At 51.4% G+C, this 25,946-nt stretch overlaps 10 protein-coding genes across 10 annotated transcripts; 4 read left to right on the plus strand and 6 right to left on the minus strand.

Annotated features, from left to right (window-relative positions):
- The first annotated feature begins 14 nt into the window (after positions 1-14).
- Positions 15-3,453, plus strand: BDV17DRAFT_5112 (uncharacterized protein). Its single transcript, XM_073764677.1, has 3 exons — positions 15-315; positions 588-1,164; positions 1,268-3,453. Exons 2-3 carry the CDS (start codon positions 598-600, stop codon positions 3,404-3,406), a joined length of 2,706 nt encoding a protein of 901 aa, XP_073621159.1. The 5' UTR covers positions 15-315; positions 588-597; the 3' UTR covers positions 3,407-3,453.
- Positions 3,454-4,639: 1,186 nt separating this feature from the next.
- BDV17DRAFT_248962 (ankyrin repeat protein) lies at positions 4,640-7,825 on the plus strand. Its single transcript, XM_073756154.1, has one exon. It carries the CDS (start codon positions 4,776-4,778, stop codon positions 7,761-7,763), a length of 2,988 nt encoding a protein of 995 aa, XP_073621160.1. The 5' UTR covers positions 4,640-4,775; the 3' UTR covers positions 7,764-7,825.
- Positions 7,826-7,905: 80 nt separating this feature from the next.
- Positions 7,906-9,763, plus strand: BDV17DRAFT_286045 (putative general amidase; the record flags this gene model as incomplete). Its single annotated transcript, XM_073760824.1, has 3 exons — positions 7,906-8,193; positions 8,244-9,558; positions 9,618-9,763. 3 exons carry the CDS (start codon positions 7,906-7,908, stop codon positions 9,761-9,763), a joined length of 1,749 nt encoding a protein of 582 aa, XP_073621161.1.
- On the minus strand, positions 9,618-11,077 carry BDV17DRAFT_5182 (oxidoreductase, short-chain dehydrogenase/reductase family). Its single transcript, XM_073764690.1, has 2 exons — positions 10,689-11,077; positions 9,618-10,603 (listed from the first exon to the last, which is right to left on the minus strand). Exons 1-2 carry the CDS (start codon positions 10,802-10,804, stop codon positions 9,874-9,876), a joined length of 846 nt encoding a protein of 281 aa, XP_073621162.1. The 5' UTR covers positions 10,805-11,077; the 3' UTR covers positions 9,618-9,873.
- Positions 11,078-11,642: 565 nt separating this feature from the next.
- BDV17DRAFT_286047 (F-box protein) lies at positions 11,643-12,597 on the plus strand (the record flags this gene model as incomplete). Its single annotated transcript, XM_073760825.1, has 3 exons — positions 11,643-11,737; positions 11,798-12,014; positions 12,061-12,597. The coding sequence occupies 3 exons, from the start codon at positions 11,643-11,645 to the stop codon at positions 12,595-12,597; spliced, it is 849 nt and encodes a 282-aa protein (XP_073621163.1).
- An 815-nt stretch (positions 12,598-13,412) lies between these two features.
- On the minus strand, positions 13,413-14,135 carry BDV17DRAFT_286048 (superoxide dismutase; the record flags this gene model as incomplete). The annotated part of the gene is made up of 2 exons (XM_073760826.1): positions 13,413-14,009; positions 14,088-14,135. The coding sequence occupies 2 exons, from the start codon at positions 14,133-14,135 to the stop codon at positions 13,413-13,415; spliced, it is 645 nt and encodes a 214-aa protein (XP_073621164.1).
- Positions 14,136-14,336: 201 nt separating this feature from the next.
- BDV17DRAFT_5194 (uncharacterized protein) lies at positions 14,337-15,271 on the minus strand. Its single transcript, XM_073764692.1, has 2 exons — positions 14,896-15,271; positions 14,337-14,838 (listed from the first exon to the last, which is right to left on the minus strand). Exons 1-2 carry the CDS (start codon positions 15,153-15,155, stop codon positions 14,604-14,606), a joined length of 495 nt encoding a protein of 164 aa, XP_073621165.1. The 5' UTR covers positions 15,156-15,271; the 3' UTR covers positions 14,337-14,603.
- A 269-nt stretch (positions 15,272-15,540) lies between these two features.
- Positions 15,541-17,509, minus strand: BDV17DRAFT_248969 (glycoside hydrolase family 47 protein). The gene is made up of 3 exons (XM_073756155.1): positions 16,125-17,509; positions 15,905-16,079; positions 15,541-15,854 (listed from the first exon to the last, which is right to left on the minus strand). The coding sequence occupies exons 1-3, from the start codon at positions 17,364-17,366 to the stop codon at positions 15,766-15,768; spliced, it is 1,506 nt and encodes a 501-aa protein (XP_073621166.1). The 5' UTR covers positions 17,367-17,509; the 3' UTR covers positions 15,541-15,765.
- A 1,098-nt stretch (positions 17,510-18,607) lies between these two features.
- On the minus strand, positions 18,608-19,887 carry BDV17DRAFT_286051 (Gfo/Idh/MocA family protein; the record flags this gene model as incomplete). Its single annotated transcript, XM_073760827.1, has 3 exons — positions 18,608-19,011; positions 19,068-19,226; positions 19,275-19,887. 3 exons carry the CDS (start codon positions 19,885-19,887, stop codon positions 18,608-18,610), a joined length of 1,176 nt encoding a protein of 391 aa, XP_073621167.1.
- A 2,716-nt stretch (positions 19,888-22,603) lies between these two features.
- Positions 22,604-24,336, minus strand: BDV17DRAFT_278616 (cytochrome P450; the record flags this gene model as incomplete). Its single annotated transcript, XM_073759566.1, has 6 exons — positions 22,604-22,772; positions 22,854-23,029; positions 23,076-23,174; positions 23,238-23,495; positions 23,529-24,085; positions 24,132-24,336. The coding sequence occupies 6 exons, from the start codon at positions 24,334-24,336 to the stop codon at positions 22,604-22,606; spliced, it is 1,464 nt and encodes a 487-aa protein (XP_073621168.1).
- Between the last annotated feature and the right edge of the window lie 1,610 nt (positions 24,337-25,946).

Raw genomic sequence — 25,946 nt, forward strand, 5'->3', positions numbered from 1 at the left:
AGACTTCAATATTATTTATCCCATCCAGTTTTCCACTGAACTCTCCTCCACTCTTCCACCTGTACAGCTTCTTTTGCATCCCCTACTCTGTACAGTGCTTTCTCTCGTTAACCCTGAGCCATCACGGGCTTGATTTGCTATCTGTTTGTCCAGCGTCTGGCCGTGACTTCATCTCTCGCTCTTTCCTTCCATTCCTCCCCGCTCCCTCCTGCAGATCCATTCCCCAGTCACGTCCGGGTATCGTGGACGAGCTTCAGACGGCCAGTAGGAGGAAAAGGAACTCCAAGAGCATTCGGGACCCAAGAATAGGCCCTGGTCAGACGTTTTCAGCTGCTTTTGCATAATTGTCAGCCTCCGTGCATGGTTGGTGGCTGTCATTCTTTCCTACCTCACCCGCCCACTCACGCTCAGCATCCGACTCACCTGCTCGCCTCCCTCCCTCCTTCCTTGACTTTCCGTCCCGCGTCGCGGCACTCTTCATCGCGACCCTCGTCCGCTGGCACTTCTTCATTGCGTCTCTTCGAGCCTTCCACCCAGTTGCCGTCTTTCCTGGGCTAACTCTTTTTTCTTTTCCTTCCGATCGTTAGCCACCCGAAGATGTTGTCCGCTCCGGTCAAATCCGCCAAACGCATTTCTTCCCTGTTTTCGTTGAGTTCAAATAAAGATGCGACCAGTCCCTCCTCGCCGCGGTCGCCAGGCCTCCCTCCTGACCAACAACCGCCGCCTCAACCTCAAGAAAGGCAACGCCGAAGCGTTTCCAGACCAGCTCGCCTATCTTCCGCCCCCGTGCCCAACTTCTCACATCCCTCACCCAGTCCAATGGCGGACGGATTTGACTTGGATACCCCGCTCCCGCCTCCCCCCTCCCTGTTAGCGGTCAATCAGGACCTGGCCGACAACGCGTCCAACTCTCCCGATGGCCGACCTCAAAGCAGAGGTCGACGACTGAGTAGCAGTAGACCGTCTAGCTCCGGTGGCTTAGCTGTCCCCGGCGGTCCCGATTCGCGACCCGGCACACCCTCCAAGAGACGCAGTTGGATGCCTGGACGGGCGCGAGCGAGCTCAATAGACGTGAGGTCAAGCCCTCAATTGCCGAGCGCTTGGATTGCCGGACTAGAGCATAAGATCATATATGATATGGGCCCTTTGGGCCGAGGAGAGCAGGTACGTAAGCCATTCAGTTGTATCTCATCATCGCACCGGTCGCAGATGGGATGCTTTGTGAAGAAAGTCCGCGCAACCGAAACTAAGACTTCGCTTGACATAGATCCCGGAATTGTGGAACGAGACTGGCGACACATACGTATATTTGTTCCCGCAGAACACAGGCCGGCCTGCGTCCTTCAAGATACATTCTACCGCCTTCGCCGATTCGTCCTCACTGAATTTTCTCGCACGTGGTTCCGATCCTAGAGCTGCTGGAAACCTTGAGAGACAAACGCGAAGTCTATCACTGAACCCTAATAGCACGCCCACTTCGCCTCCTCTTACCCCTCATGTTTGGAACGACAATGACAATGACAGCGCCGGTAGCAGGCGCATGTCGTTTGATGATGATGCGCCAGAGGAGCCCCAGGAGCTTCATCTCTATCTGCCGATCCCGCTCAACAGTGACGTCTCCAGCGAAAACGCGGCTATCTCTCAAGAAGATTTGGAAACGCTCCTTCTATTCCGCAACCTCTTCGCCTTCCTCCTTGGCCAGTCCTTGATCGCAACCCCACGATCTTCCTCACTCTTTACAATCTTCATGGACATTGCCACGTTACTAGCTCGATTCGAATTCACCAACCTTGACGGGTCCAACTTTGGCGAGATCGCGACCTCCAGTTTCAGCAACTACTGCGACGAGCTTGCTTTGGCCGATGTTCGCAAGAGCCGGGAAAAGACGATCGAAGCTATCGTCCTCGGGGAGCGGCTCCGGTTCTACCCTCTATACTTGGAAGGTTTCGTGCACGGTGTAGGAAAACTGGATGAGCTGAAGCAGCTTAGAAGCCCCAAATTCGGGCTAATTAGCGCTATAACTCAAAAGCGACTTGAGCGCGGCTTCATCGACCTGGACGGTCGACTGAAGGTTTTGCAGAACAAGCTCAATGATTTCGACTTCCCCTCGGTCTTCTCTGGTATTGCGAACTCACAGACAACGGTTGAGAGCAAGGTCGTGAGATTCAAGCAATGGAGGGCGTCGTTTATGGAGTTCCGGCGGTTCATTCTTCAGTACTACCGCCATAGATTTGGGTCGTGGCCTCCCAAGGCGTCGAGGAAGAACCAGTTCGAAGAATCTGGGTTGAATCGACAAGTTGCGAAAGAGATGTACCGGGACATGTGCGACGTTTACGATATACTTGTTGATCGCAACGCTCTCACTACTCGAACGGTGGATATGGCGCCGGAAGTTGACGAATCAGCCGATACGATGGAGCTTACGAACCGCGCTCTGCGGATAGTGCTGAGTGAATATGACCGCAGTACACCACCGGTGCAGCCACCCATTCCATTCGACATCCCACAATTACCCTCACTGCAACCACTCTTGCGCAAACCGCTGGACGCAAAGAAGGAAGCGAAGCAAATGACCAAGAAATTGAAGGATTCCGACATCAACGCCGTGCTCATGGGTTCCTACACTCGCGAGAGTTTGAAGCCGACTCCGTTTGTCGAAGCCTTTATGCAGTTTGAACGGCGCTCTGGTCACGGAAAATCTGTCAATGACTTGATTGACCTACGGTGTGGCCAGTGGATTCTGATCTACTGCATCATCCAAGCACTGCCATTGGTTGTCGTCGACGTGCAAGATGTCCACTTTACTGACGACGCGGAGTATTTCCTTTGCATTGCTCCTCGTGGCGGAGCACCTTGGGTGAACAATGATGGCAAGGTTGCGCGCAGCTGGTTCGGTGTTGCCGGCGGTAATGGCCTCGTGAGCTTGCCATCGGACGTGGTCATCAATGGTGTGGAAGGTGTGTACCGCCGCAGCCATTGTTGGCAAGTGGCAGAACAATGGGCTGAGAAGGATGCTATTTTGGGACCCCCTACGGCCGATGATCCGTATGACAACGAGTCCTCGATCTCGTCCCCATACCCAGCGCATCAGTCATCCACAGGGTCATCCTCAGAACACCCCCACCTACAACAGCCAGTGCCAGGAACACAAACCCCTCCGACACCCCTTCTGTCACCCGGCAGCGGCCTTGCACCGCCTCCGGCGATTCCTCGCATGAACTCTCCAGCACTACGAGCCAGGGCGGAACACCGACACTCGATCAACCCCGGGTTAGAGGCTCTGCCATTGCCCGCCGGTGTCGCCCCGATCGACCCCCCGGCGCGACCGGTCAGCAAATTCAATCCTAACATGAGCTTCGACGATATCTTGAAACAAGTTCCGAACCAACAAAAGGGCAAGAAATGATGAGCCTACCGAACTGAAACTGAATGTTTACAATGTTAGCCGAGGAATTGGGTTATACTGTCGCCATTGCTTTACTATACACCTTAATACTCTCTATTTATCATCGTCATCCTCATGGTTCCTCTGTAATAGTACAGACGGCAGAACTCGAGGGACAGGGACGGCGAGCATGCGACAAAAGAGCTGATTTTTCTTTTTTTCCTTTGATGCGATGCGGCAGAGCATTTTGATTCCGGGATTCGCACTCTGCGCTTCATTCGACCTTGTCTTAGCTTTTTTTGTTTTTGGAAAGTGCTGCTGCTTAGACACTCCTTGCGCATGACCGTCATCTTGACTGACTTGCATTCTCTGATTCCCACGACTCTCGCGGCGACCGTCGGATTTCTGATGTTATAGTAGAGACATAGAATAATAAGTAATTCTGACTGACTGCCACTGCCACTGCCACTGCCATCTTTCTCTTTGAACAAACAAATAGACCGCCTAAGCATGTGTAACTATACTCCAGCACAAGCGTCAGACTGCGAATCTGCATTGCACTAAACTAGTTAGTGCTTTCAGCCCCAGTCCAGGGTGCAGCTAAGCGATTCTAGTTCTCATTCAAGGTCCCTCTCAGTCTCGTATTTATTTAATCTCCGGCCTGGGCCCTGGCGTTTCTTTTCTTGAGTCTGGCCTCCTGCGTCTTCAGTCTGCGTCTGCACTTACAGCCGCCGTCCGTTTTTGCCCCCAGCCTCAACCTTGTCGCAAACAATTCGAAAACTTCACACACGAGAATAGACGCCCCCAATTAACACCAAATGCCGAGTTGATTGATTTTCGCCTCGAGACCACGTCTCTCCCTCCCTCCTGCGACAAACGCTTATCTCTCCTCCCGTTCTCCAATCCATACCCTCAGCTGCCGTTGGCAAACCTCCAGTTGAAAATGCCACCCTCTCGCTCAAGTATAACATCCTCCAGCCACGACCGGCTAGAACCACGCCTCCAAAAAGCCGCGGGTTCCGGCTCGCTCGACGAACTGCGCGAGATCATCGCGACGGCGCGCGATAATGGGCAGCTTACGGAGGGGTTCTTGCGCATGGGGTTGATGCGCGCTTGTGAGAGGGGGAGTTTGGCTGTCGTTCGCGAATTATTGGAGATTGGGGCCGTGCCGGATTTATACGCTACGAATGCGAATGTCCATGGGCATGGGCAGGGGCAGGGGCAGGGGAATAAGGCGGGTGGGAATGGGAATAAATCTGGTGCTGCTGGGAAGGTTATTGCGTCGCCGCTTTTGAAGGCTGTGGAGAAGAATCGTGTTCAGATTGTGAAGGTCTTGCTTGATTACGGCGCCTTGGCGGAAATTGGAGATAGGAAGGGTCGAACGGCTATAATGACGGCGGCGTGGAAGAACCATTTTCATGTGTTGCAGGTGCTCATTGCGCGCGGGGCGGATGTGAATGCGCGCGATCTGAGGGGGCGCAATGTTCTGCATAACCTCGCGGCTGATAAGTTGTGTGACTGGGGAGAAGATGTGATCCGGGAGCTGCTGCGGACGGTCTGCGAGATTGATGCGCAGGATGAGCTGGGCCGGACGCCGCTGCACTGGGCTTGTGCGACGGGGAAGGAGAGGCTTGCGGAGATGTTGCTCACCAGGCCTATGATTGTCACTGCAAGGTGTAGTATGAATGGAATCGCGATGGCCGGCGCAGATGTGAATGCCGTTGAGGGGAGAAATAAAACGGCGTTGCATTTGGCGGTTGCGCATGGGAATGAGACTATCTTGACGTTGCTGCTGCGGCATGGCGCGGATGTGAATGCGCGGAGTGACGGTGGGTGGACACCGTTGCATAATGCGTGTGACCGCGGGAGTGAGAGTATTGTCAGAAAGTTGCTAGGTGCTGGTGCGAAGATAAACTCGCAGCTGCTGAATGGTATCTCGCCGCTGCATTTGGCAGCGCAGGGTGGGCATCGGGAAGTGGTTGAGTGTCTGCTTGAGCGCACCGATCTCAAGCAGCGGCTGAGAGATAACTTCGGGAGCACCCCCTTTTTGCGCGCGGCGCAGTTCAAGCGCAAAGAGATTGTTGCACTTTTGGCACCGTATAACAATGTTGCGAGGCTGAGTGATGATGCGCGCGGTGCATGCGAGGGTTTCGAGGCGACAGTGGTGGATTTTGGAAATTTCCACAATGAGAACCGGGTCAAACGTACCTCCGTGTTCAACTTGCTGTACGGCCGCGACGCGGAGAACCCAAGAAAGCAAGCATTCAATGCGCTACCGTCGCATAGCAAGGCCACCGATTTCCGCTGGATACATTTGCCTGCGAACAATATGGCATGGGTTGAGGCGCTGCTGACTAAAGCCTTTATCGAGGAGGGTGCGCACGATGTCGACAGCTTCAAGGGCTTGGAGCGGTCGTTCAATTACCAGCACCGAGGTCAGAAGATGCATTCGAACTTCATGCGTCCGCTTTGTCAGAGTACGCTCAGGACACCAAAGAATCAGGAAGATGGGCCCACTGAGCGCGCAGAGGAAAAAACTGAGGAGCAGAACAGCCCTCTTCCCAGATTCCAACTCAACGGGCTGTCAACAGACCCGCCACTGCCGCCGCTGCCGGTACCGTCGCCTAAACAAGAGGGAGGAAAATCCAAGAAGCAAAAGTCTGGCGGAGGGAAGATGGAGAGGTTGGATTCGTATTCACAAGATGATGGTCAAAGTAGCCAAGGGAAGAAAGGAAAGCGAGGGTCATCAGCAGCAGGAACACCCAAAGGAGGGACTCCTAAATCGCCATTATTCCGACGAGACAAGTCTCCAAACCCCGCAACGTTATGCAAGGACAAGCTTCCACTGCAGGAAAGTAATGTCTGCTATTTCATGCCCTATCTTCACTTCGAGACGGCCGAGCGACGGGAGAAGATGCAAGAGGCTATTCAGAAGACCCAACAGACCCAAACGCCCCGACCGGGCCTTGATCGAACACCTACACGCGACGAGCTGCTCCTGCGCGCCCATCTCACCTCGTCGTCGACGTCACTTCATATTCGTCGTACACTTGACCAGTTTTTCTATCCCAATATCGACACCCAGTCACGCGATCAGGATCAAGTCGTGTACCGATACCAGACCAAGGGTTCTAAAACGCCGGAGCCGAAGATCTTCATGGTTGATCAGCTGTGGATGTGGATTCTGGGACCGAGCTTGATTGTAACCAGCTTTCCGCAAAGGTGGGAACAGCCAAAGAATGACCCGCTGAATGTACTGGATGGGATTATTGAGGACATCAACTCCAAGACACGCGAGCCAGTGCGCTCTATATATGATTTGGCCATCATTATTACCAACCGCTGCTCAGGTGTCTTTGACCGACACCGCATGGGCGATGACGAGTACCAGTTTCTTGATATGTTCGAGTCGTCTATTGGTATCGCAACGGATCGCGAGAGTTTGCTGTTCCAACAATTCAACCGCGCCTCGGCGCAGGCATCAGATTGGCTAAAGAACCATCGAAAGCTCAGTCGGTTTGCGCGCCGAAGGGAGAAAGACGTGGCAAAGAGCCTAAGCAAAGAGGAAAAGAGGAATAACGACCGGGACGAAATGGAAGACCAGCCACTGTTTGTCGACAACCTGCTAGACATTGGCCAGGAAACAGACCTGCTCGCCGAAGCGAAGGATATCCGGGACGAGCTCAACATGATCCGCATGGTGCTACAGCACCAGAAGCACGTCCTTTTTGATTTCCAAGAAGCGGTGTGCGAGATCTACCTCAGCCACAATTACTCGCAACGAGATATCAAAAAGCGGTTCGGTGAACAACAGCGAACAATCGACATGCACTTGAAGGATATCGACCGGATGGACAAGCAAGCCGAGCGTATCTATTCATCCATCACGGACCTTCTGGACCTGAAGCAGAAACACGCCAACGCTTTTGAAGCGCGCTTTGCTCGCGATCAGGCAGCTGGCACAACCCGCCAGGGAAAGATTCTCATGGTGTTCACAATCGTCACAATTGTGTTTCTTCCACTCTCGTTTATCACGTCAGTGTTTACCATAAACATGCCCGAGTTCGAGGATAACCTGACACTGGGCTATGTGGCCAAGTACACTTTTGGAGTCGGCTTTGGAATCTCGATCCCGTTGGTGTTGCTGGCACTGGTTTTAGACGACATTGGGGACATGTTCCAGGAGGGACTTCGACGAGCTCGAGGATGGACCATAAGAAGTCAGCACACAAGGGATCAGCTGATCTTGAAGAGGATGAGAACGCAGCGAGAAACCCGCGAAAGGACGTTGTTGCCGACAAGAGAGATGACGAGGGAAAGGACGATGACGAGGGAGAAGGAGAGGATCGAGCTTGACTTTGACCACAAAACTGTATAATACTTATGAATGATGACTAACGTGTTATGAACAAAAGTACCTAATGCCAACCGAGGTTCTCCGCATTCCTCCACATCTCTTCCTACTAACACTAGACACTTTTCTTTCCCTCCTTGATCGAATACTTGTAGAACATTCTGTAATGGAGTACTCTTCGATAGCGGAGCAGAAGCAAAACCAGCTGTGGGAGCGAATTCCCCAGCAATGGCGTCTTTCTCCCAGCCAGATCCCTGCAGGGATGCACTCCCCCGCCGAGTCTGTTACCAACGTCCAGTATGACCGCGTCAATGTATTGGACATCCCGCGCTCCTGCGGACTGCTCTCCTCGAAAGAGCTTGAAATTACCCAGAACTGGGATATCAAAGGCCTTCTGAGCCAGATCCACAGCAAGCGAGTCACAGCAAAAGAAGTCATTGAAGCATTCTGCAAGGTACGTTTCCCCCGTCATATCACACATCCACAAGCTAACAAGACGAACAGAGAGCCGCCATCGCCCACCAGCTCACCCGATGCCTAACTGAACCACTATTTGCCTCTGCTCTCAAACGAGCCGAAGAACTAGACGCTCACCTCAACCGCACCGGCACGCCGATCGGCCCTCTCCATGGCCTCCCCGTCTCACTTAAAGACTCTTTCAACATCCGCGGAGCCGACTCCAGCGTCGGCATTGCCTCCCTCGCACTCAAACCCTCAGAGCACGACGCCCCACTCGTCACCCTCCTCCAATCCCTCGGGGCAATCATAATCACCAAGACAAACGTCCCCCAAACAATGGGTGCCCTAGACTCAGCGAACCACCTCTTCGGCCGTACCCTCAACCCACTAAACCGCCAGCTAACAGCCGGCGGGTCAACAGGCGGCGAAGGAGCCCTGGTCGCCCTGAGAGGCTCAATGATCGGGTTTGGAACCGACGTCGGCGGCTCGATCCGTATCCCTGCTATGTGTAACGGATTGTACGGGTTCAAACCGAGTCAGGGCCGCGTGCCCTACGGCGGGCAAACAGACGGACAGCCCAGATCCAAAGGCCGGATCTCGATCCAGGCTGTTGCGGGACCCATCGCGCGCTCTGTATCCGATATCGATGCCGTCATGACCCATCTCGTCCCCTGGGCCCAGTGGTTCGGTGAGGATTGTATACCCGGAGCTTGGCCATCGCCTCTTTCATCCTTCGACAGGAATAAGAAACGGCCGATTACAATTGGCGTCCTACCATCCGACGGCCTCGTGCACCCTCTCCCGCCCATCTCGAAAGTCCTCAATGAAGTCGCCGCCGCACTCCGCTGTACACCAGGCGTAGAAGTCATCAATATTCCCGTCCCAAGAGCACTATCCAAATGTCAGGCCTTCGCTGGTCGTCTTATGAGCGTTGATGGCGGAATCAGCATGCTAGACCACCTGGAGAAATCCAAGGAACCACTCATCCCCTGGTTACAGACCCGCATGAAGCGCGGGAAACCGCTGACACTATCACAGCTCGCTGACTTGCAGGCTGCGCGGGGCGATATCGAGATCGAACTGCGCAGGAAGTTATGGATAGCTGGTTCAGGTAGCAATGGAAATGGGAGTGGAACTGGCCACGAGCAGACAATCGACGCGATAATCCACCCTGTCGCGCCGCATCCAGTCCCCCAGCTCGATCGGTACAATGCTGTTGGGTATACGTCTAGTTTTGTTCTGCTGGATTATCCGGCGGGCACGGTTCCCGTTAGGAACTTCTCGGAGGAGGATTTGGAGAGGGGGGTGGAGATAAAAGAGAATGTGCTTGGGAGTTGGGATAAGGTGAATCGGGAACTTTGTATGTTTTTTCCTACGACCGATCAAGGGTTCTTCTTTGCAGCACTGACTTTGATTTAGGGGATGAGAAGACGGTCGACAGGACGGTATATCTGGGCTCACCGTTGAGCGTGCAGGTCGTCACCCCGAGACAACATGACTATGAGCTCTTCCAGGCGATGGATTTGATTGATCGGGCTATCAAGACAGATCGGTCGAAGCTATAGAGCTTCTGTCACATCTAGCATTCATATCATTTAGCATTACAGACAGCTCTATATCCGGTGGAATCCTTGTAGAAACAATCTCGTGATCGTAAGACAAGGTCAAAAAGTAGCTACATCCTCCCCTTCAAGTGCGCACCCCCATCAGTCGTAATCACACTCCCATTCAGATGACCCGCGGCCCGACTCGCCAGAAACACTACTAACCCTGCAATATCCTCCGGCTTCCCCAATCTCTTATTCGGGCTCGCTTCCTCGAGATCTCTGATGCCGCCTGAGAGCTCAATCAGCCCATTCGCCATCTTACTCGGGTACAGGCCCGGTGCAATCGCATTAACAATAACATGGCGCGGACCAAGCTCGACGGCCAGATTCCGCGTCAGATGAAGCACCGCCGCCTTCGAGGCACTGTAAGCGTACGCGCCATTATCGCCTAGACTCCCCAGCGTGATTCCCGCCACTGAGCCCGTAATGATGACTCTCCCGGTCTCTTCCCTGGTAGCATTCTTCGTAAGAAGCGGGAAGAATTTCTGAATGGTGAAGAAGACACTCTTCACATTGAGATCCATGACCTTGTCGAATGCAGTTTCGGGGAAATTCTCAAACTGCTCGCCCCATGTTGCGCCGGCGTTTGCGAACAGTATATCGACGTGGTCTGTTGTCTTGGAGACCTCTGCCACTAGTCGCTCGACTTCGGATATTTTGGAGGAGTCTGCGGGGACGGAGATTGCTCGGGCGCCGGGGCGCAGGTTGGGGAGGGCATTTAGCGCTGCGACGGCTTCGTCGCAGGCGGTGGCTTTGCGAGAGGTGATGTAGACTTTTGAGCAGCCGGCTTGGAGGAAACTGGACTAATTGGTCAGATGGCTAGTTAGGGAGTCTGGCAGGGGCAGGCGTAGAAAGCTGGGGTGGAATATGCGGGGAGACGAACCCGCTTGCAGCGTAGAGACCGAGACCGCGTGAGCCGCCTGTTACGACGGCGACTTTACCTTCGAGAGAGAAGATGGAGGAGAAGTTTTGGAGCCGGACTTGGTCGGCGGCGGACATGCTGGCGACTAAGGGAGAAGTGTGTTGTACAGGTTGAGGTTGGGAAGTGTTGGTAGTGATGCTTTAATAGTTGCGTTGCCGATGGAGCCGAGGTTCGGTTCCCCGCAGCCGAGTTGGTGTGTTGGTGAAGGGCGTATTACTCCTTCGACATTCATTACCAAAATCGAATTGTGCAGTGAATACTGAAGAAAAGAAGAATTCGAAGGGGCTCTGAAGCTGGCTCCCGACGGGAACCATTGGCGGCTACTCTAGTCGGATGTATGTCGAGTGAAGGAATTGGAAGGCGCGAGGCACCACTCAGGTGCCCATTGAGAATCAGTCCAACACAACGTTCGATTTCGCAATCATGTTACATCTTATCAAAGATTCGCTATATTAATACTATTCACATGTCATTCATATCTTCTGCATTCTACTGCGCGCTGTGCTGTGGCCCTCTCAGACAAGACCTGCTCCGATTCTCCTACATGAATCCTAACCTCCTGGGTCTACGACGAGAACTCATACAGAGGTATCGCAAATCCATACGAAGAGGGCGAACGAAAGCAGAGATATACCATAGCCAAGGGCAATATGATCCCTCATTCTTACAGGAGAATTCGAACTGGCTGGGAGAGGTCACCTGCCTGGGGCGCAATGACAGGCTGCCGGGAGCTCGCAGGTACATATGCTTTTGATTTAGCTCCAGAATCATTTCGAATTGGCTGATCATGACAGAGCTTTTCTATCTGGTGATGCTAAATACCGTACCCTTGTTGGTCATTCTGCTTAACTATAGCCGTGCCGAGCCCTGACAACCAGCAGGCTACATCCAGTTGTTTGGTTGCTCGCAAAGGGGATGGCAAGCTATCCTCCTCTCGCAAGGCAAGCATCGATTAACGTAGCTACAGATGAGAACTTCCCAGCGGGCACTGAGGCACTAGCCTTCCATTGGTGTGTGATCAGATGCCACGAGCCTCTAGGTCTTGATTCTAACTCATTGTTGACTTCTAGCTATGAGTGGACTGCTGACCCCGTCTTTCCTTTTCACCGCGCGTGCTTTGAAATCTTGGAAAAGGTCATAGCTGGAAAGAAGAACAACCTAGCAGTAGTGGACAAGGATTTCCTCTATCTTGCGCTGTTTGAGCTCGCGAGCTCCACACAGCTGGCGGTAGATTATGGGCCCATAAATGGTGCTGGGTTATATTGGACAAGCATCGCAGGAGAGGAGGTTCGCATCCAAGTCCGATGTTCTCACCAAAGCTTACATCTAGTAGTTCTCCGTGGCACATCCACTCGACAGTCAGCGCTTGCAGAGATTTCTGCAAGTACACCTTTCCATGATCATCTCCGGTTTCAGAACCGCAGCTCTCAACGCCAAATTGGAGACGGAATTGCAAAGTCCTGAGCTTCGATGGAAAAAAGAAACGGATTCCTTCGCCAAGTTACCATATGACATCCTCGACATGATCCTCTTGTATCTTCCCACAAAGTCAATCAATGCCCTCCGCAAAGCCTCCAGATCATTCTACCTCGCTACCCGCCATCCCTCTTTTTGGAAAGGATTAATGCGCCGACGCATGCCCTGGGCCTGGGAATTAGAGGAATCCCTAAAGGAATACGACAAATCAGCCGTCAACTACGAGTGTCTGTTCAGTTGGCTGAGCCTAGAGCTGTCCACGCCATATGGCATATGTTCTTATTCAGAGGGCTTGCCAACAGGAAACGCATCTGGGAAGCCTGCGAGCAAGTCAAGGAGGTATATCTCAAGTATGCTAGCCTGCTACCTGCCAATTTCACCAACGAACAGCTAAGCGCAGTACTCGGACGGAGAGGTCTTATTCATCTTAGCCCTGGCCCTGAGCTTGTTGCCCACCGGCCCGCAAGCTATCCTTGCCCTTTGTACCACCCTCCCCTACCAAGCCATCGCGAGCTCATCCTGACACTCTCTTCTGATCTCCATTCATAGATAGATTATCTAGATATAAAACTAAATAGATAGATTGCTGCATAGAGTTACCTATACGAAACCGACTCCCATACTTGCCAAGAACCCGTTTGCATTGATGCGGAAGCTGCACATATGCTCCAGATCTCTTACGTTCTTGACAGAGGCACAAAATAGTAATCGTCTACACTAGTACCTCCTAGTGCACGTCTAGAATTATGGACAGAATCATTTTTCTGTCGAGCCGCTGTTGATATTGATCTTAAATCGCCGGTAATTATGCACCACTTCTATGCCGGCGATCTACGCAGCCCTAAGACCCCCCTCGGGGACCGGTATGATAACAACGTCGGGGAGTAAGAATAAATAAAAGCTCGGAACTATGAGAAGGGTACTAGCTTCCGGGTTCCGCACTCTAGCTGATAGAAACATGCAAATCTACTAGTCTTTTTTTTTTTTTTTTTTTTTTTTTTTTTTTTTTTTTTTTTTTTTTTTTTTTTTTTTTTTTTTTTTTTTTTTTTTTTTTTCCCGGATGACGATGGCTCACTCTTCTAGATTTAAATTGATTTTAAATTTTTTAAAAAAAAGAAGCAGACTACAGAGTAGCAATCGCGGGCATCAAGAGTCAAGACCGTTTGCATTCATACCAGCCCAACAGTCAGCTAAGCCCAAGCTTCTACCTTAGAGCTTCAACCCCCCCGCAACCTCCCTCACCCCCTCCTTGAACCTCCTCTCCGCAACCTCCCAATTCACAACGCGCCAAATCTGCTCTACATAGCCGGCCTTGTTATTCAGGTACTGGAGATAATAAGCATGCTCCCACATATCAATCCCGAAGATCGGAACCGCGCCAGTAACAGGATCCTGATCTTTCGTAGCCACAATCTCCAATTTCCCCTTCCCCCCGGAAACATCGGAGACAAGCCACCCCCATCCACTCCCCTGGATTGCAAGGAGGGTAGCGTTAAACGCCTTCTTGAAGTCCTCGACGGAGCCGAACTGGGCTTCGATTGCGGACTTGAGTGTTGGTGCGGTCTTCGCGATGTCGGTGGCGCTTGAGTCGTAGGGGGCTAGGTTCTCCCAGAAGAGGGAGTGGTTGATGTGGCCGCCGCCGTTGAACTTGATTTTTTGTTGCAGGGAGATTAGCGTGCCGATGTTTTGGGATTGCAGGGCGGAGGCTTGAGACTCCAGAGCGGCGTTTAGGTTGTTGATGTAGGTTTGGTGGTGCTTTGTGTGGTGGAGGGTCATGATTTGGGCGGAGATGGCGGGTTCGAGAGCCTAGTATTAAAGTTGGTTGTTAGTATGCCAGAATCAAGAGAGGGATTGTAGGTGTTGAAGAAATGGACATGGACTTACATCGTAGCCGTAGGGAAGAGGAGGAAGGGTGTATTTGGCGTCAGACATATTGGCGAATAGGTTGAGGACGTCGTCGGTATTGCTGTGCTGACTGCTGGGTGGTGTATTGAAATAGGGGTCACAAATGCAGAAAGTCGGACAGACGACTGGAATCAGAAAGAGAATGAAACCAGGGCAGATGAGAATGGCAAAGAGGAGGTGGGAAAGGAAGTCGAAGACAGTAGGGTATAACTCACCATGATGGGAATGACTGGGTACTTAAGTGAGCAGCTGGCGGGGAAGGAGAGGGGGAGGGGTAGAGTGAGGACCGCATGAGCAGAAATGAGCGCATTACACCAGATTATCAATCACATCATCCTGGCCATTGGGTGGTCACCGATACGGCAGGTGCAAGGATGGCCCGGGAAGAGCTCCATAGTCACCATCGATTATCTCGAGCAATCTACTCCATAACTCCATGTTGTCCCAGTCCAGCTGGTGCTCTCCTAGTCCTAATAGATACAGATACAGACACAATTAATCAAACCCAACAATCCCATTCCCCAACTGCAGTACCTCGCCCGTTTCTCCCCTCGCTACAACCGTAACCTGTCTTCCGACGATCCCCTTATCCGAGACATTCAGATCCAGTCTCTCCGGGAGACTAAACTCCATATCTTCATTTGACTTTGTTGAGACTGAGACTGGAGGAACGAGCTGAAATTGATGGAGAGGTCGGACTGTTGTTGCTTGGGTTAAGTCGCCGTGTCGTCTGCTATCATTAGCTCTTTCATAACCGAGAGAATAGAGCGACAAAGAAGTGACATACTCAATCCTCAACTCAATTCCCCTCCAATCCCGAAACAGACCCGCTGCGGTGATGTCGGTGTTTTTCGAGCGGAAGACCGCTTTCGTTCGCTGCTCTGCGTCTTGGAAAGAGAGACTATATGACTCTATTGCTGGTGAAGCTGCGCCTGGTTCTGGCGACGATGATGGTATTGAAGATCGCGAGGATGATAGTGAGGGGATAGGCGAGGAAAACATGATTGCGATTCTGTGGCCAGTGGACGGTCGCGATGGGCCGCACATTTTTAGTAATTGGTTATATTGAATGTATTGTGATTGTTGCGACTTGTGGTTGATTCCAGGTCAGTGGTGGGTGAAGTATGTATAGATCGCTGAAGATTAAGATTCTGACAAAAGGTTCAAGATCAAAAGCCAAAAACTTCAGCTCCTAATCTTATATCTCCTCACAAATTCCCCCCTGTATCCTTCTTGTAATAGATGAGAAGATTATCAGTCACCAAGGTACCTTCCTGCCTTTGTCCGCATGATATTAATTGTCTTCAAGGTGCTCAAATCTGCTCAAATGTAGATGCGCTAGACTAGTTGTGGCTAGTCTCATTGGCCACCCTTGGTTAGGCTGGTTTCAGGGTCCACTTTATTGCATTGCTGATGTGCACGTGATGTCAGTGTCATGCTGGTGCAAGGGATCAAGGGAAGGGTTTGGAGTTCTTGGACTGTTATCTTGTGTTAAAAATGATGGGATATATAGTCTAGCACCGGATAATGATATTAATGGTTACTGCGTCTCGTCTAGGTACGTATTCTTAAAATTCAACCCGCCGGAGAACCCGCTACTCTCTGTCGGGTAAGTAATCCATGCACGGTGCCGAGCTCCTGCACATAGCCAGTAGGCTTATTTGGGGGAGTAAACCTTGAACGGGTGCGCCTCGGTGTTGTAGACGAAAGTGTTCGCACTACCCTTCTGCACCTGCCATTCATCCTCTGTTGCCGTTAGTATCTGCTACTTAATAACAATGGACAAAAACACATACCAGGTGCAAAAGCCAGATAGGTGTACTTGAGCACCTCTGCGAAGATGAAGCTCTCCTGGTTGTCGTCGCGCTCGCCTCCATTGGGCGCGTTCACGTCCATGAGGCCGGCGAATCCGGTTGGGGTGCGGCTGTACTTGTTGATGTTGCTAAACGCGGTCCAGATCCAGTAGCGGTACTGCACATGTTAGTTGTCGTCTAGATATTTGGGAAGGAAGCGTACCGTCTCATCACCAGTAATGCGCAAAGCGTAGTAGAAACTCTCAATCACCTCCGGTCGCAGAATCCACCGGGAGTCTCTGATGTAGAAGCCCGCGCGCTCAAACAGCGCTCGCTGCTTCTCGGGAATATCCTCGGAGTCCCAGCTGAACGATTCAGGTCCAATGCCGGTCAGGGTCTGGTTGTAGGTCTGGTGGCAGGCATAGACGAGGTCAAGGCCAAAGTCGATGAAGTCCTGGCGATCCAGCACAGTTCCACCAAGCAGGTAGCTGCCGCCGTCGAAGCAAGCCAAGTGCTGGCTAGACAGGCCAAGCTTGTCATTCGCAGTGGAGTAGGTCGCCAGGAAAGTCATGTCTGGGCGGCTAGACGGGTGTGAAGCCAAGTGCTCAATACTCGACTCGGCAGCGGCGATCCAGCGCTCGCGGTACAAGCCGAAGCGCTCGGGATCGTAGACGTACATCTTGATCAGGTACTCGTAGTAAGAGTCGGCCCCGCCGTTCCAGCTGATGTCTCCGTTGGACAGTTGTCCGTCTTTGATGTTGACAGCGCTTCCGATCAAGCCAGGGAACGGCTCGTATTCTGCGGGCTCGGGACGGAGGAGGTATTCCTGGGCCTTTTGGCTCAAGGTAGCATACTCAGGGTTACCAGTCAAGTCCGAAAGGCGAGTCCACTCGAGTACGAGTGTGCCAGTCACAGCTAATCCGTTGGTGGTGGCATTGTCACTTCCGTGAGTGGCAATGTCAATGTTGTTGTAGGGAACGCCGGAAGGAGTGTCGAAAGCGAACTTGAGAATATCGGCAAGGTTTTGGGACTGCTTGAGGAGGATCTCGACCTTGCCCTCGTCCACCAAGCCGGCAGCGGGGCCCTTGAGCAAGTCATACCCGGAGATCATACCAGCGAGGTACCGAATAGTAGTCTCGAACAAGCTGACCATGGTGTCGGTCTTGGAATAATCGATAGTAGCAATGTGATCAATGATCTGGTTGACAATGGTTGCATTGCGCATGATGATGGCGGTGGAGAGGGCATCGACAGCCGAGGCACCCCAGCCATTTCGGGAGTTTCCATAGCCATTGGAGATAGGACGCAGTTCGTCATTGGGGAAGGCGTATTTGTAGTAACCGTCCCAGGCATGAGAGAAGGCCTCTTTGACGGCGTCCGCGCGGAAGTCATTGGCAGCATTGCGGGCAAAGTGAGGCACGCTAGCTGCGGCCAGAGCCGGGAGGGCGAGAAGCTGCACGCGCATATCGGAAGGCCACGGACAAAACACACGTGCAAAGAGTTTAAACAGAGACAGAGAGTAAAGACAGTCTGATGCTGAACGAGTGACACGGCCGGCGGGTCAGTGACTTAAAGATACTCGAGAAAGGCGGGAAATCGAGGAGAGGAGCTGGACCGATTGCAAAGTGGAGGAGCGTGCGGAGACTAGGGGATCTTAAGTGCAGGAGGCAGCCAGGGATCAACGGCCATCAGGAACAGCCATGACTCGGCATCCGACGCGGCGGCGCAACTGCACCTGATGCCTGTTGATCATTCTATAGAATCACAGGTCCTGGATCTCTCTTACAGGCTTTATTAATGTTGAGGATTAGCGCGCGATACCAAACTGCTATTTAAGAACTGCAGCTCGAACTCTTCTATTGGCGATGCGATCCTTTTCTTGAGACACAGAAGTGGTTAGCCTTGTGTGCTACGCTAACCAGATCGGACCGAGCCCCGTCGATCCCCGACGTTGCATTCGCGGAGAGCTCTGACTAATCAGGCACAAACTCTGTTACCAAGCGCGCATAAACACAATCGCTTTGTCTGCAGAAGCTCACTCTCCTCGAATAACATCAAAGCGCCCCCAATGGAGAAATTGCGATGAGCGACTGTGTCACGTCAGGATCTAGGCGTCTGAGGTCTGGGCCAATTCTATTATACCCAGGGGAGCTATGATCGTATGTCGTCAGTTGCCCGTTCGAGGTCATCGCGCGTGGTCTGGTGCCCGTGTCGGATGCAACCCAAGCGACCATCGCCCACGCGATAGCTCCGCCCCCGCACTCTTCAACATGCTGATTCTCCACTCCCGGTTCTTGAACAATAATGGACACTCACGGAGCAATCAAAAAAGACCCACATGAAGGACGGCCGATGTCGGGTTGGCACTAAGCCACATCTCAGCTACACTCCGAGCGGAGACAGGGTACTTGCGGCCATGCTAGATGGTTCCCTTTCATGGCTCATCAAATAATCAATTATCCTCACCAAGGACGGCTTTGGCTCGAGCCGGAAACCACGATACTGTGAATATCACATCCCAACAAGAAAATGAGGCCACTCGAAATCACAGCAGTCCCTGGGGGAATCTAACGGCCACAACTCATTTACTTTGACCTGATGCCTACTTTGTGAGGCAGAGCTCTGACCAAGATTCAACCTGATTCAACGTAAATAGGTACATCTGTATTTAGGACGGAGACTCTCTCTCCAGCAACTCAAATACTCCTAAAGCTGACTCGATGCATAAAACGAATCCAACCACCCCAAAACCTGCCTTGCCCTCCGCGCAGCATCTTCAAGGCTGACATATTCATCCTTACCTTCCCCAATACTATACAGACAAGAAAGCACGGATCTTCCGCGGATAGCGACCTCTTTTTGGTCCGCGCTCCAGTCCCACGGCACCTTCTCTACCTGGTCCGTATCAAACCGGTGCACCGAGATAGTCACTGGCTCTGCATACGCATCCGCCTGAAGCGAGGTCCCCGACGGAGCGACGAGCCGAATAGCTCCACGCTCACCGGTCAGTGTCCAAGTGAGTGCGGGATCACCCGGGTATGGTTGACCACGGGCGAAGTAGGTGATCAGGCTTGCACCTTGCGAAACATGATCTGATTCGGGGAGGGTGCCTGGTTGAGCGTTAGTTCTGCGATATGATGCCTTGGGTTGAAAGTCAAGAGCATACCATGCAAGTTCACCAGATCGGGGACGTCGGATTGGATAGTCTCAACAATCTCCTTTGTCTGCGGATCCCTCACCCTCACACTGGGACGCTGGAGCTGGAAGTGGACGTCCTCGGAGCCCGGAATGACATCTCCAACAACCGATTGCACCAAATCAATAACTGCAGGGCTTAGCGCTCACTCACCCAAGCGCGGAAAGAAAGTCTCACCATGCGCAAATCCAATCGAAATAACATTCCCACCAACCCCCCTCTCCGCAAAATACTTCAACCCCGGCGGCAAAAACTCCCTATCATTCGTCCCGCCAAAAAACCTAACCTCACTACTCACCAACCTCCCAATCACACCTGAGCCCAAAACCTCCTTAACCTTGAGCACAGGAGGCGCGAATCGCCCTTGCAATCCCACAGCCACAACCCCGTTCCTTTTCCCGTCAGCCCTATTCTCAGCTGCCACATCAACCAACCTCTCAACATCACCTAAATTCGCCGCAATCGGCCACTCAAGGTAAACTCCTTTCCCAGCCCTGAGACTCGGCAAAACCGTCTCGAGATGTTTATCAACGCGCGTAGTGCAGATGACGAAATCCACCTCGTCATCGGCGGCAAGGTCCTCGGGGGTTCCGTACGCCTTTACAACGCTCGGATCAAGATTGTAGGTGTCTATAGCGGACTGCGCAGCTTCAGTGCTGCTGTTGCATAGCGCGGTTATGGTGAATAGGGAGCGGCCTTTGGGTGTGGTCAAGGCGGGGAGGTGGGCGGTTGAGGCCCAGGAGGTTTTTGCGTGGGAGGAGAGACCAAGTAGGGCTGTGCGGAGAGGCATGGTTTCTTTTGTCCCTTCGTATTCCCTATTAGGGTGAATAATTTTACTGAGGCCAGATTGATGCGATAGTTATAGGCGAGCGTAAATGGAACCATACGGTTGCGACGGGTGGATTTATAATCAAATCGGAGTAGTTATACGAGGACAAAGGATTATAAATCGACCACATGGATACAGCGCAGATCTACAGAGTAGTACCTAGAACTAACACCATATTTATCCATTATGATTATAAACTTATACTTGTATCGGCCATCCTTGCATTCGGCGATAATCTTACTTACGTTCCCAAGGTTACGGATAGTAATTTAATGTGCCCTACTGGAGGTTTTGATATACATATGTTTGAATATATTAAGTCCTAACTTATAATTACCAATATGTGTATTCACTCAAGTTCTGATCTTCTTGCTTCTTTCTTTTGCTACATAGGAATGACTCTGTAAAGGTACCGAATGCAAAATACCTGCCATCACACGAGGCATCTTGGTTTTTCTCTCCAATCCTATTCAGGACATGCGTTTGCATTACCTTGAGGTTGCTAGCCACAGGGGCGATGTATCTTTTCCAAGAGATACGACAGCCAACCGTTACAAACCGTTGTCCCATCTCATCATGGCTAGAGCCGGGAAAGCGTAGGGCCGTACCCCTAGGTAGAAGGCGGAGATACATGCAGGCGGTTGTCCAGGCTCAACGCAAAGGATTTTTCAACTTTTTCTTTCTCTTTATTTGAAACTTTTGGAGTTTTGAGCTTCAGCTATCTTCAACTACTCGGCTGTATCCAAGCAGTCTCGACCTAGTGCTATGCAGCATAGTCTAGAACTCGACTCGCAGCATACTTGAGACATTATTGGAATGCACCTTCAATTATCTTCCGCAGTTCACATCGAAGATCTTCATTCTCCAGTTTGGGCAGTCTACTTGGACGTCCATGCATGATGTAGTTTGCCATGTGTCGCCAGCCAGGAGTATCCGAGTGGCTGTAGCTAGTTCGTATTTGTGTAAGCAAGTAGGCCTGCTTGATTTCGAGGTAGCGAGCTGTACACCCGCCGGCTGTGAGTGCTGTGTCTACCTAATCTGGCGGAGGCCTGGTTTGAGTGCCAGAGTTGAGTGCCAGAGTGGAGAGCAGAGCTGGGGGTGGGGCCCGGAGGAGAATAGATGGCGGGCCGAGCCACTTTACCAAGCACAGTGGGTATAGCGACCTTCATCTCTCCCCCCTCTAGAGTGGATCCATCCCAAAGGATTGAGTATCTCGTCTGAGAATACCATTCGTTGTGACGCGCTTTCCTCCATTCATCTGTCGATCGAAAGAGCTTTTCGCTATAAATGGGAACGATACTTGCTTGGAACTTCTGGGCTTGTGACATCGAGTCCGGAGGTTCTTCTCCAACCAAAATCGGACATCTTCAGCTCTCCCTCAAGACCAACAAGGATGTTCTCAGACTCGATGTCCCGATGGAGGACATGCTTTCGATGCAAGTATTGCAACGCACTTGCCATTTGTGCAATATATTGGGCTGCCTTGCACTCTTTGAAACGATCTGCCTTCTGCAGGTGCTTGTATGATTCCCCTTTGCCAGCATAGCCAAGAATCAACATCACTTGCTTCCGATTGTGGAAATGGTCGTAGAGTTGTAGAATGTTCGGGTGATACAAATTGCCCTGTATCTCGATTTCACGAGCGACCTGCTTTTCGACCCTTCCGTGTTGAGTCTCATCCTTGTTAGTACCTTTAGCGCACAGACAAAGCCAGTCTGTCGTCCTCGTGCAAGATATACTCGTCCAAACTTCCTTTTCCGAGGGGCTTGCCGGTTTCGAACATTCCTACATGGCTTATTCTGAAGAGGGGTTGTTTGGTGAGCCGAACGGAGTGCTCTCCTGTCTCCGACAGGGTATTGGGTGCCTGGGGGTGTCGAGCCAGGGAAAGAGCTTGTCCACTTTTTGCACGAGCCACTAGGGAAGCGTGTGCTTTATCAAAGGAGCAAGCTGGAAATCCATCATCTTAATCATATATGGTGTATGTGGTGCGAATAAGAATGCGCAATATTCCGTGGACCTTGTCTAGCTTAGAAAAGTACGGTCCCTTGTTTGGAAAGGTTTGAACCGATATACCGATTCGAGCCGTCAAACTGTATCCAGGTTCATGGCCACCAGATCAAATCTGTTACCCTCGACCTTTTGAACTGGGATCGTGCGGAGCAGAATCGGTCTGCTGGATTCCGCCGCCAGATCCCCCAGTCCACAGGGACTCCCGACAACTTCTTCTCAGAAAGAGTGCTCAACCCCCATCCTCGAGAGCATAAGGGTTTTTTTTTTTTTTTTTTTTTTTTTTTTTTTTTGTTTTTTTTTTTTTTTTTTTTTTTTTTCATCCTTTGAGAATATTCACCTCTTTGGGTGTATCTTTTGATCATGCCGGCATAGGAATGGCCCATGCATTCAACATGAGATACCTGGGAGTATTCATGCCTCGCTGAAAATGGCGGCCACTGTGTTTGAAAGAACTGAAATGCTACCATCGAGTCTGATACAGCGACCTAAAAAGTCGTACAATGTCTCAGTGTCGTTGGCGATTATGCATTTGCAATTTGCTAGGAGACATATAGTTACCTATATTAAAGGACGTAATCTTCCAACTAGCTTCAAACTCCTTCAAAAGACGTTAAAAGACAGACCCGGGAAAGACAGAGATCGCGTGGCTATAGCAGCCACTTCAATCCTACAATATCCCAGTCACCTTGGCATATACCCTTGGCTCGGAGTGCTGATTGTACCCAGTGCCGAGGTCGCGGCATATAGATACGTCTTCGGGCCATGTATTGTATAGTTCGAAGTCTACTCGTCGAACAAAGTACGCAAGCGTCATGTAGAGCTCAGCGTACGCTAGGCTAGTAGGCGGTTAGCAATTCGGTCCGCTGTTATATTGTATTTCCAAGTTAGAGCTAAGAAAGAAGGGAAGGACAACAAACCTCATCCCCAGGCACGCTCTGCTCCCTTTGGTGAAGGGGGCTAGGTAGCGGTCGAACCTTTCACCGGTCGCTGTCTTGCCGTTGTTGCAAATCCATCGGTCAGGATCGAACTTCTCGGGGTCTGGAAAGGTTGTAGGGTTGCGGTGTAACAGGAGAGAGGATGAGCTCATGGGGGTCTAGAACACTTTAGTATTACTATTCCTAGATGAGGAGGCAACTTACCCCAGGAGGTATGGTGTAGTCTTTGTACATTAATGTTTCGTCTGGAGCAACACGAGGAAGGCGAAACACGACAGGACTGGTTTCATTGACCGTTGCAGTCTATAATGTGGGAATCAGTACGCGGTAATCATGCCAACAACTGGATATTGCTCGATAGCCTACCAAATAAGGAAGCCGTTCCAGCTCCAGCAGCGTACATGTGCTTGTTGCCGTGGAGAGCACCTGCTTAACTTCTTCTCTTAGCTGGTGCAAGATCGACGGGCTCTGAGCTAGATGATAAGCTGCAATAGTCAAAGTGCGACCAGTCGTTTCAGTGCCAGCTGCCAAAACTACCAGAGTTTCCTCTTCTAGCCGCTGTGTACTGCGTTCCTCGAGCGGGAGACTAGGGTCAGTCAAACTGCGATACGTTGTGCGATTGTTCTTGTTGCCATCGTGTCATTGAGGTGCATGAACAGCCTCTATGAGAACTGATTTCTGAAAGTCAAACAGTGCAGTCTTGCCTGGAAGGAGGACACGCCCTATCCAATCCGGCGTCTTGCGTATGAGTGGGACTAGGAAGGGGAAGAATCGATTAATGTGGATGAGACCAGTTGATTCAGTCGTAATCGACCGGATGTCACTGCGAAAGTTCTTGTTCTCCAGAAATCCCCAGAGTTTCCCGTAGCAGTAGTAGGTGATGATGTCTGCAGTTAGCGCCGCAAAGGCATCGTCAAGCTGCACGACTGCTTGGTCGCTATAAAACTCGTTGAAACGCTGCATTAGTTTCTCGATGCGTTCTGAAATCATCGGAGTCAAGTCCACGACTGAGCGCCGGGAAAAGAAATTGTCCAAGATGGCTCGTCGGAACCGATGGTGTTCGTGATTGATGGTGGTGATCATTGACTCGCGAACAGAGAAGCCCGTAATGAAATTTGGATCCTTTTCTCGTCGGCGGCTGGACGGCGCATAGATCTCGTAGAATTCGGGATCGCTAATATGCACCTCCCGGGGGGTGATTCTCACGATGGGGCCTGTCTTGATTTAGTCACAGTCTATCGCGGGTTAGGTCAATCATACCATATTTGCGGTGCATTTTCTCGATTTGAAACAGAAATCTCCCAGATCGGCAAACATCGTAGTAAAACTCGTACAGACCGCTAATAGCTGCCAGCTTTGGCCCAGGAATATGGCTGAGCGGATGAAAGTACAAACGGTAGATAGCCCTAGCCAGCAGGAAGATACTTAGCCCTAGCAGAATAAGCCAGATGAGAGAGGCGTCCATGGTTGCAATAGGTAGGACGGGGAGACTTCGTCCTCAAAACTGCGATAACCGACAGAAAACTGGAAGGAGATTTCCTCAAGCTGCTTCTTTTATCGGAAATAAGGGGCCTTCTCCAAGTTACCTTCTCCAGGAATCGCAACCCCTCTTTGCCGCATGATATCAGTACGTCAAGACACATGTCTGAAGCATATCTTTGCACGCATGGTCAGAGTTCGCAGCAGACATACTAAATCAGGAAGCAATATGCCACATCCTCAGAAGATCCCTGCCGAACCTGACGCTTTCATTGCTCAGAGTATCTGTATTAGGTGTGACAGCCGAAGTGATAACAACCGTCTGCCTTTAGTGCCTCTTAGGGCAAGCCTTCTTGCATATAAATAAATATGGCATCTACTAACGCAAGGGCTCCGAGGTTAATGCATTACCCCGCCTCGCTTAACATGGGTCATATTGATACGACACTCATGTTGCGGGCGATGCTCATCGTCTCTGACCTTCTCCGCTTCCATCATTGGTTCAAATAGTGAGGCGAGAGCCACTGTCCGTACAAACCTCTATATTGATTTCTGCAGACAACCGAGCAGTGACACCAGGAAGTCTTGGCTAAGCACCTTATCGACCAGTGTCGGACAGCTTCCCCGCTTGAGGCCTAGAACTAGGGCTAATGCACGCGTCAGTTTGGCAGCCGTCTATATCACTACGGGTTAACGCGGCAGCACTTGCTTATTTGAGACGGCTTGTTTAGCCGTCTGATCTCTATTCAATAACTTTCTCCATCTTCCCCCATTGTCGAGATCAACCTTTCCACTCTCTTACTGGTTGGAGTTTATCCGCGTACCAATCCGCGGGAACCCAATTTAGTCTGACCGTCGGTCCATTTATCATTACTTCCTGGTGGCCTTTATCTGGGACTACCGGCTTTCACGTTGAGCCCGGTCCTCGGACAAGATATTTCGTGACATCGTCTTAGCCTTGTAGAGGGGAAAGCACCATTTCTCGAAGGTAACTTTGGGCTCCAGTTGGTATCTCACAGTCGTGCCTGTTATCTTCTCGGCTGGAGCACCTTGGCTGTTCTGCTGAAACAACCAAGAAACGGGTGCCAACATAGAGAGCAGACTATATTACAGGACGAGAGAATCACTCAAACATGCTCTGCAGCAAAGGTCCCGAATGCAAAATTCCGCTGACTAAAACCTACTTCGTGGAGCCTCATGATCGTGTAGGGCTTTTTGCGTCGATTGGGACAATCACCAAGCGGGCCGACGAGCTAAATCTTAAATGCCGTGCTCGAGTCAGGGCGGATGGGTACAGCGTCTGCTGGAGCCCCGGACGGACCCATGGCTTTTGGCAATGGATCCTCGTGCTTGCAGTCTCAAGAAAATGGAGACTTTGGCGGTTATAAAGGGTGCGAGCAGTCGCTCCAGAGACAGAGAAAGTCCAAGTTTTTGTGTGTGCTTCACTTGTCAGTTTCGTTTTCTCCTCCATCAATTGGAACTTTCTTCTACAAGGACAAGGTACTGAAACTGATCCACCCAAGGCGCCCGGGGGCGCTACCCCCACGTCCCAATGTTTCAATACGTATATTAGCTGCTCCTTACTAATGCAAAGAA

The sequence above is a fragment of the Aspergillus undulatus genome (assembly GCF_047715775.1).
Source record: "Aspergillus undulatus strain CBS 261.88 unplaced genomic scaffold BDV17scaffold_1, whole genome shotgun sequence".
NCBI classification, from domain to species: Eukaryota; Fungi; Ascomycota; class Eurotiomycetes; order Eurotiales; family Aspergillaceae; genus Aspergillus; species Aspergillus undulatus.

Bases quoted from the DNA above. Each gene is read 5' to 3' on its own strand.
- BDV17DRAFT_248969 (XM_073756155.1), bottom strand. From the start codon at position 17,366: ATGCGCGTGCAGCTTCTCGCCCTCCCGGCTCTGGCCGCAGCTAGCGTG. The intron at 16,080-16,124 runs GTACGCTTCCTT...TAACATGTGCAG, and splicing joins GCATTACTGGTGATGAGACG to TACCGCTACTGGATCTGGAC. The intron at 15,855-15,904 runs GTATGTGTTTTT...TAACGGCAACAG, and splicing joins CTATCTGGCTTTTGCACCTG to AGGATGAATGGCAGGTGCAG.
- BDV17DRAFT_248962 (XM_073756154.1), top strand. From the start codon at position 4,776: ATGACGGCGGCGTGGAAGAACCATTTTCATGTGTTGCAGGTGCTCATT.
- BDV17DRAFT_5182 (XM_073764690.1), bottom strand. From the start codon at position 10,804: ATGTCCGCCGCCGACCAAGTCCGGCTCCAAAACTTCTCCTCCATCTTC. The intron at 10,604-10,688 runs GTTCGTCTCCCC...CAATTAGTCCAG, and splicing joins GGTCTCTACGCTGCAAGCGG to TTTCCTCCAAGCCGGCTGCT.
- BDV17DRAFT_5112 (XM_073764677.1), top strand. From the start codon at position 598: ATGTTGTCCGCTCCGGTCAAATCCGCCAAACGCATTTCTTCCCTGTTT. The intron at 1,165-1,267 runs GTACGTAAGCCA...CGCTTGACATAG, and splicing joins CTTTGGGCCGAGGAGAGCAG to ATCCCGGAATTGTGGAACGA.
- BDV17DRAFT_5194 (XM_073764692.1), bottom strand. From the start codon at position 15,155: ATGTGCGGCCCATCGCGACCGTCCACTGGCCACAGAATCGCAATCATG. The intron at 14,839-14,895 runs GTATGTCACTTC...TAATGATAGCAG, and splicing joins GGAATTGAGTTGAGGATTGA to ACGACACGGCGACTTAACCC.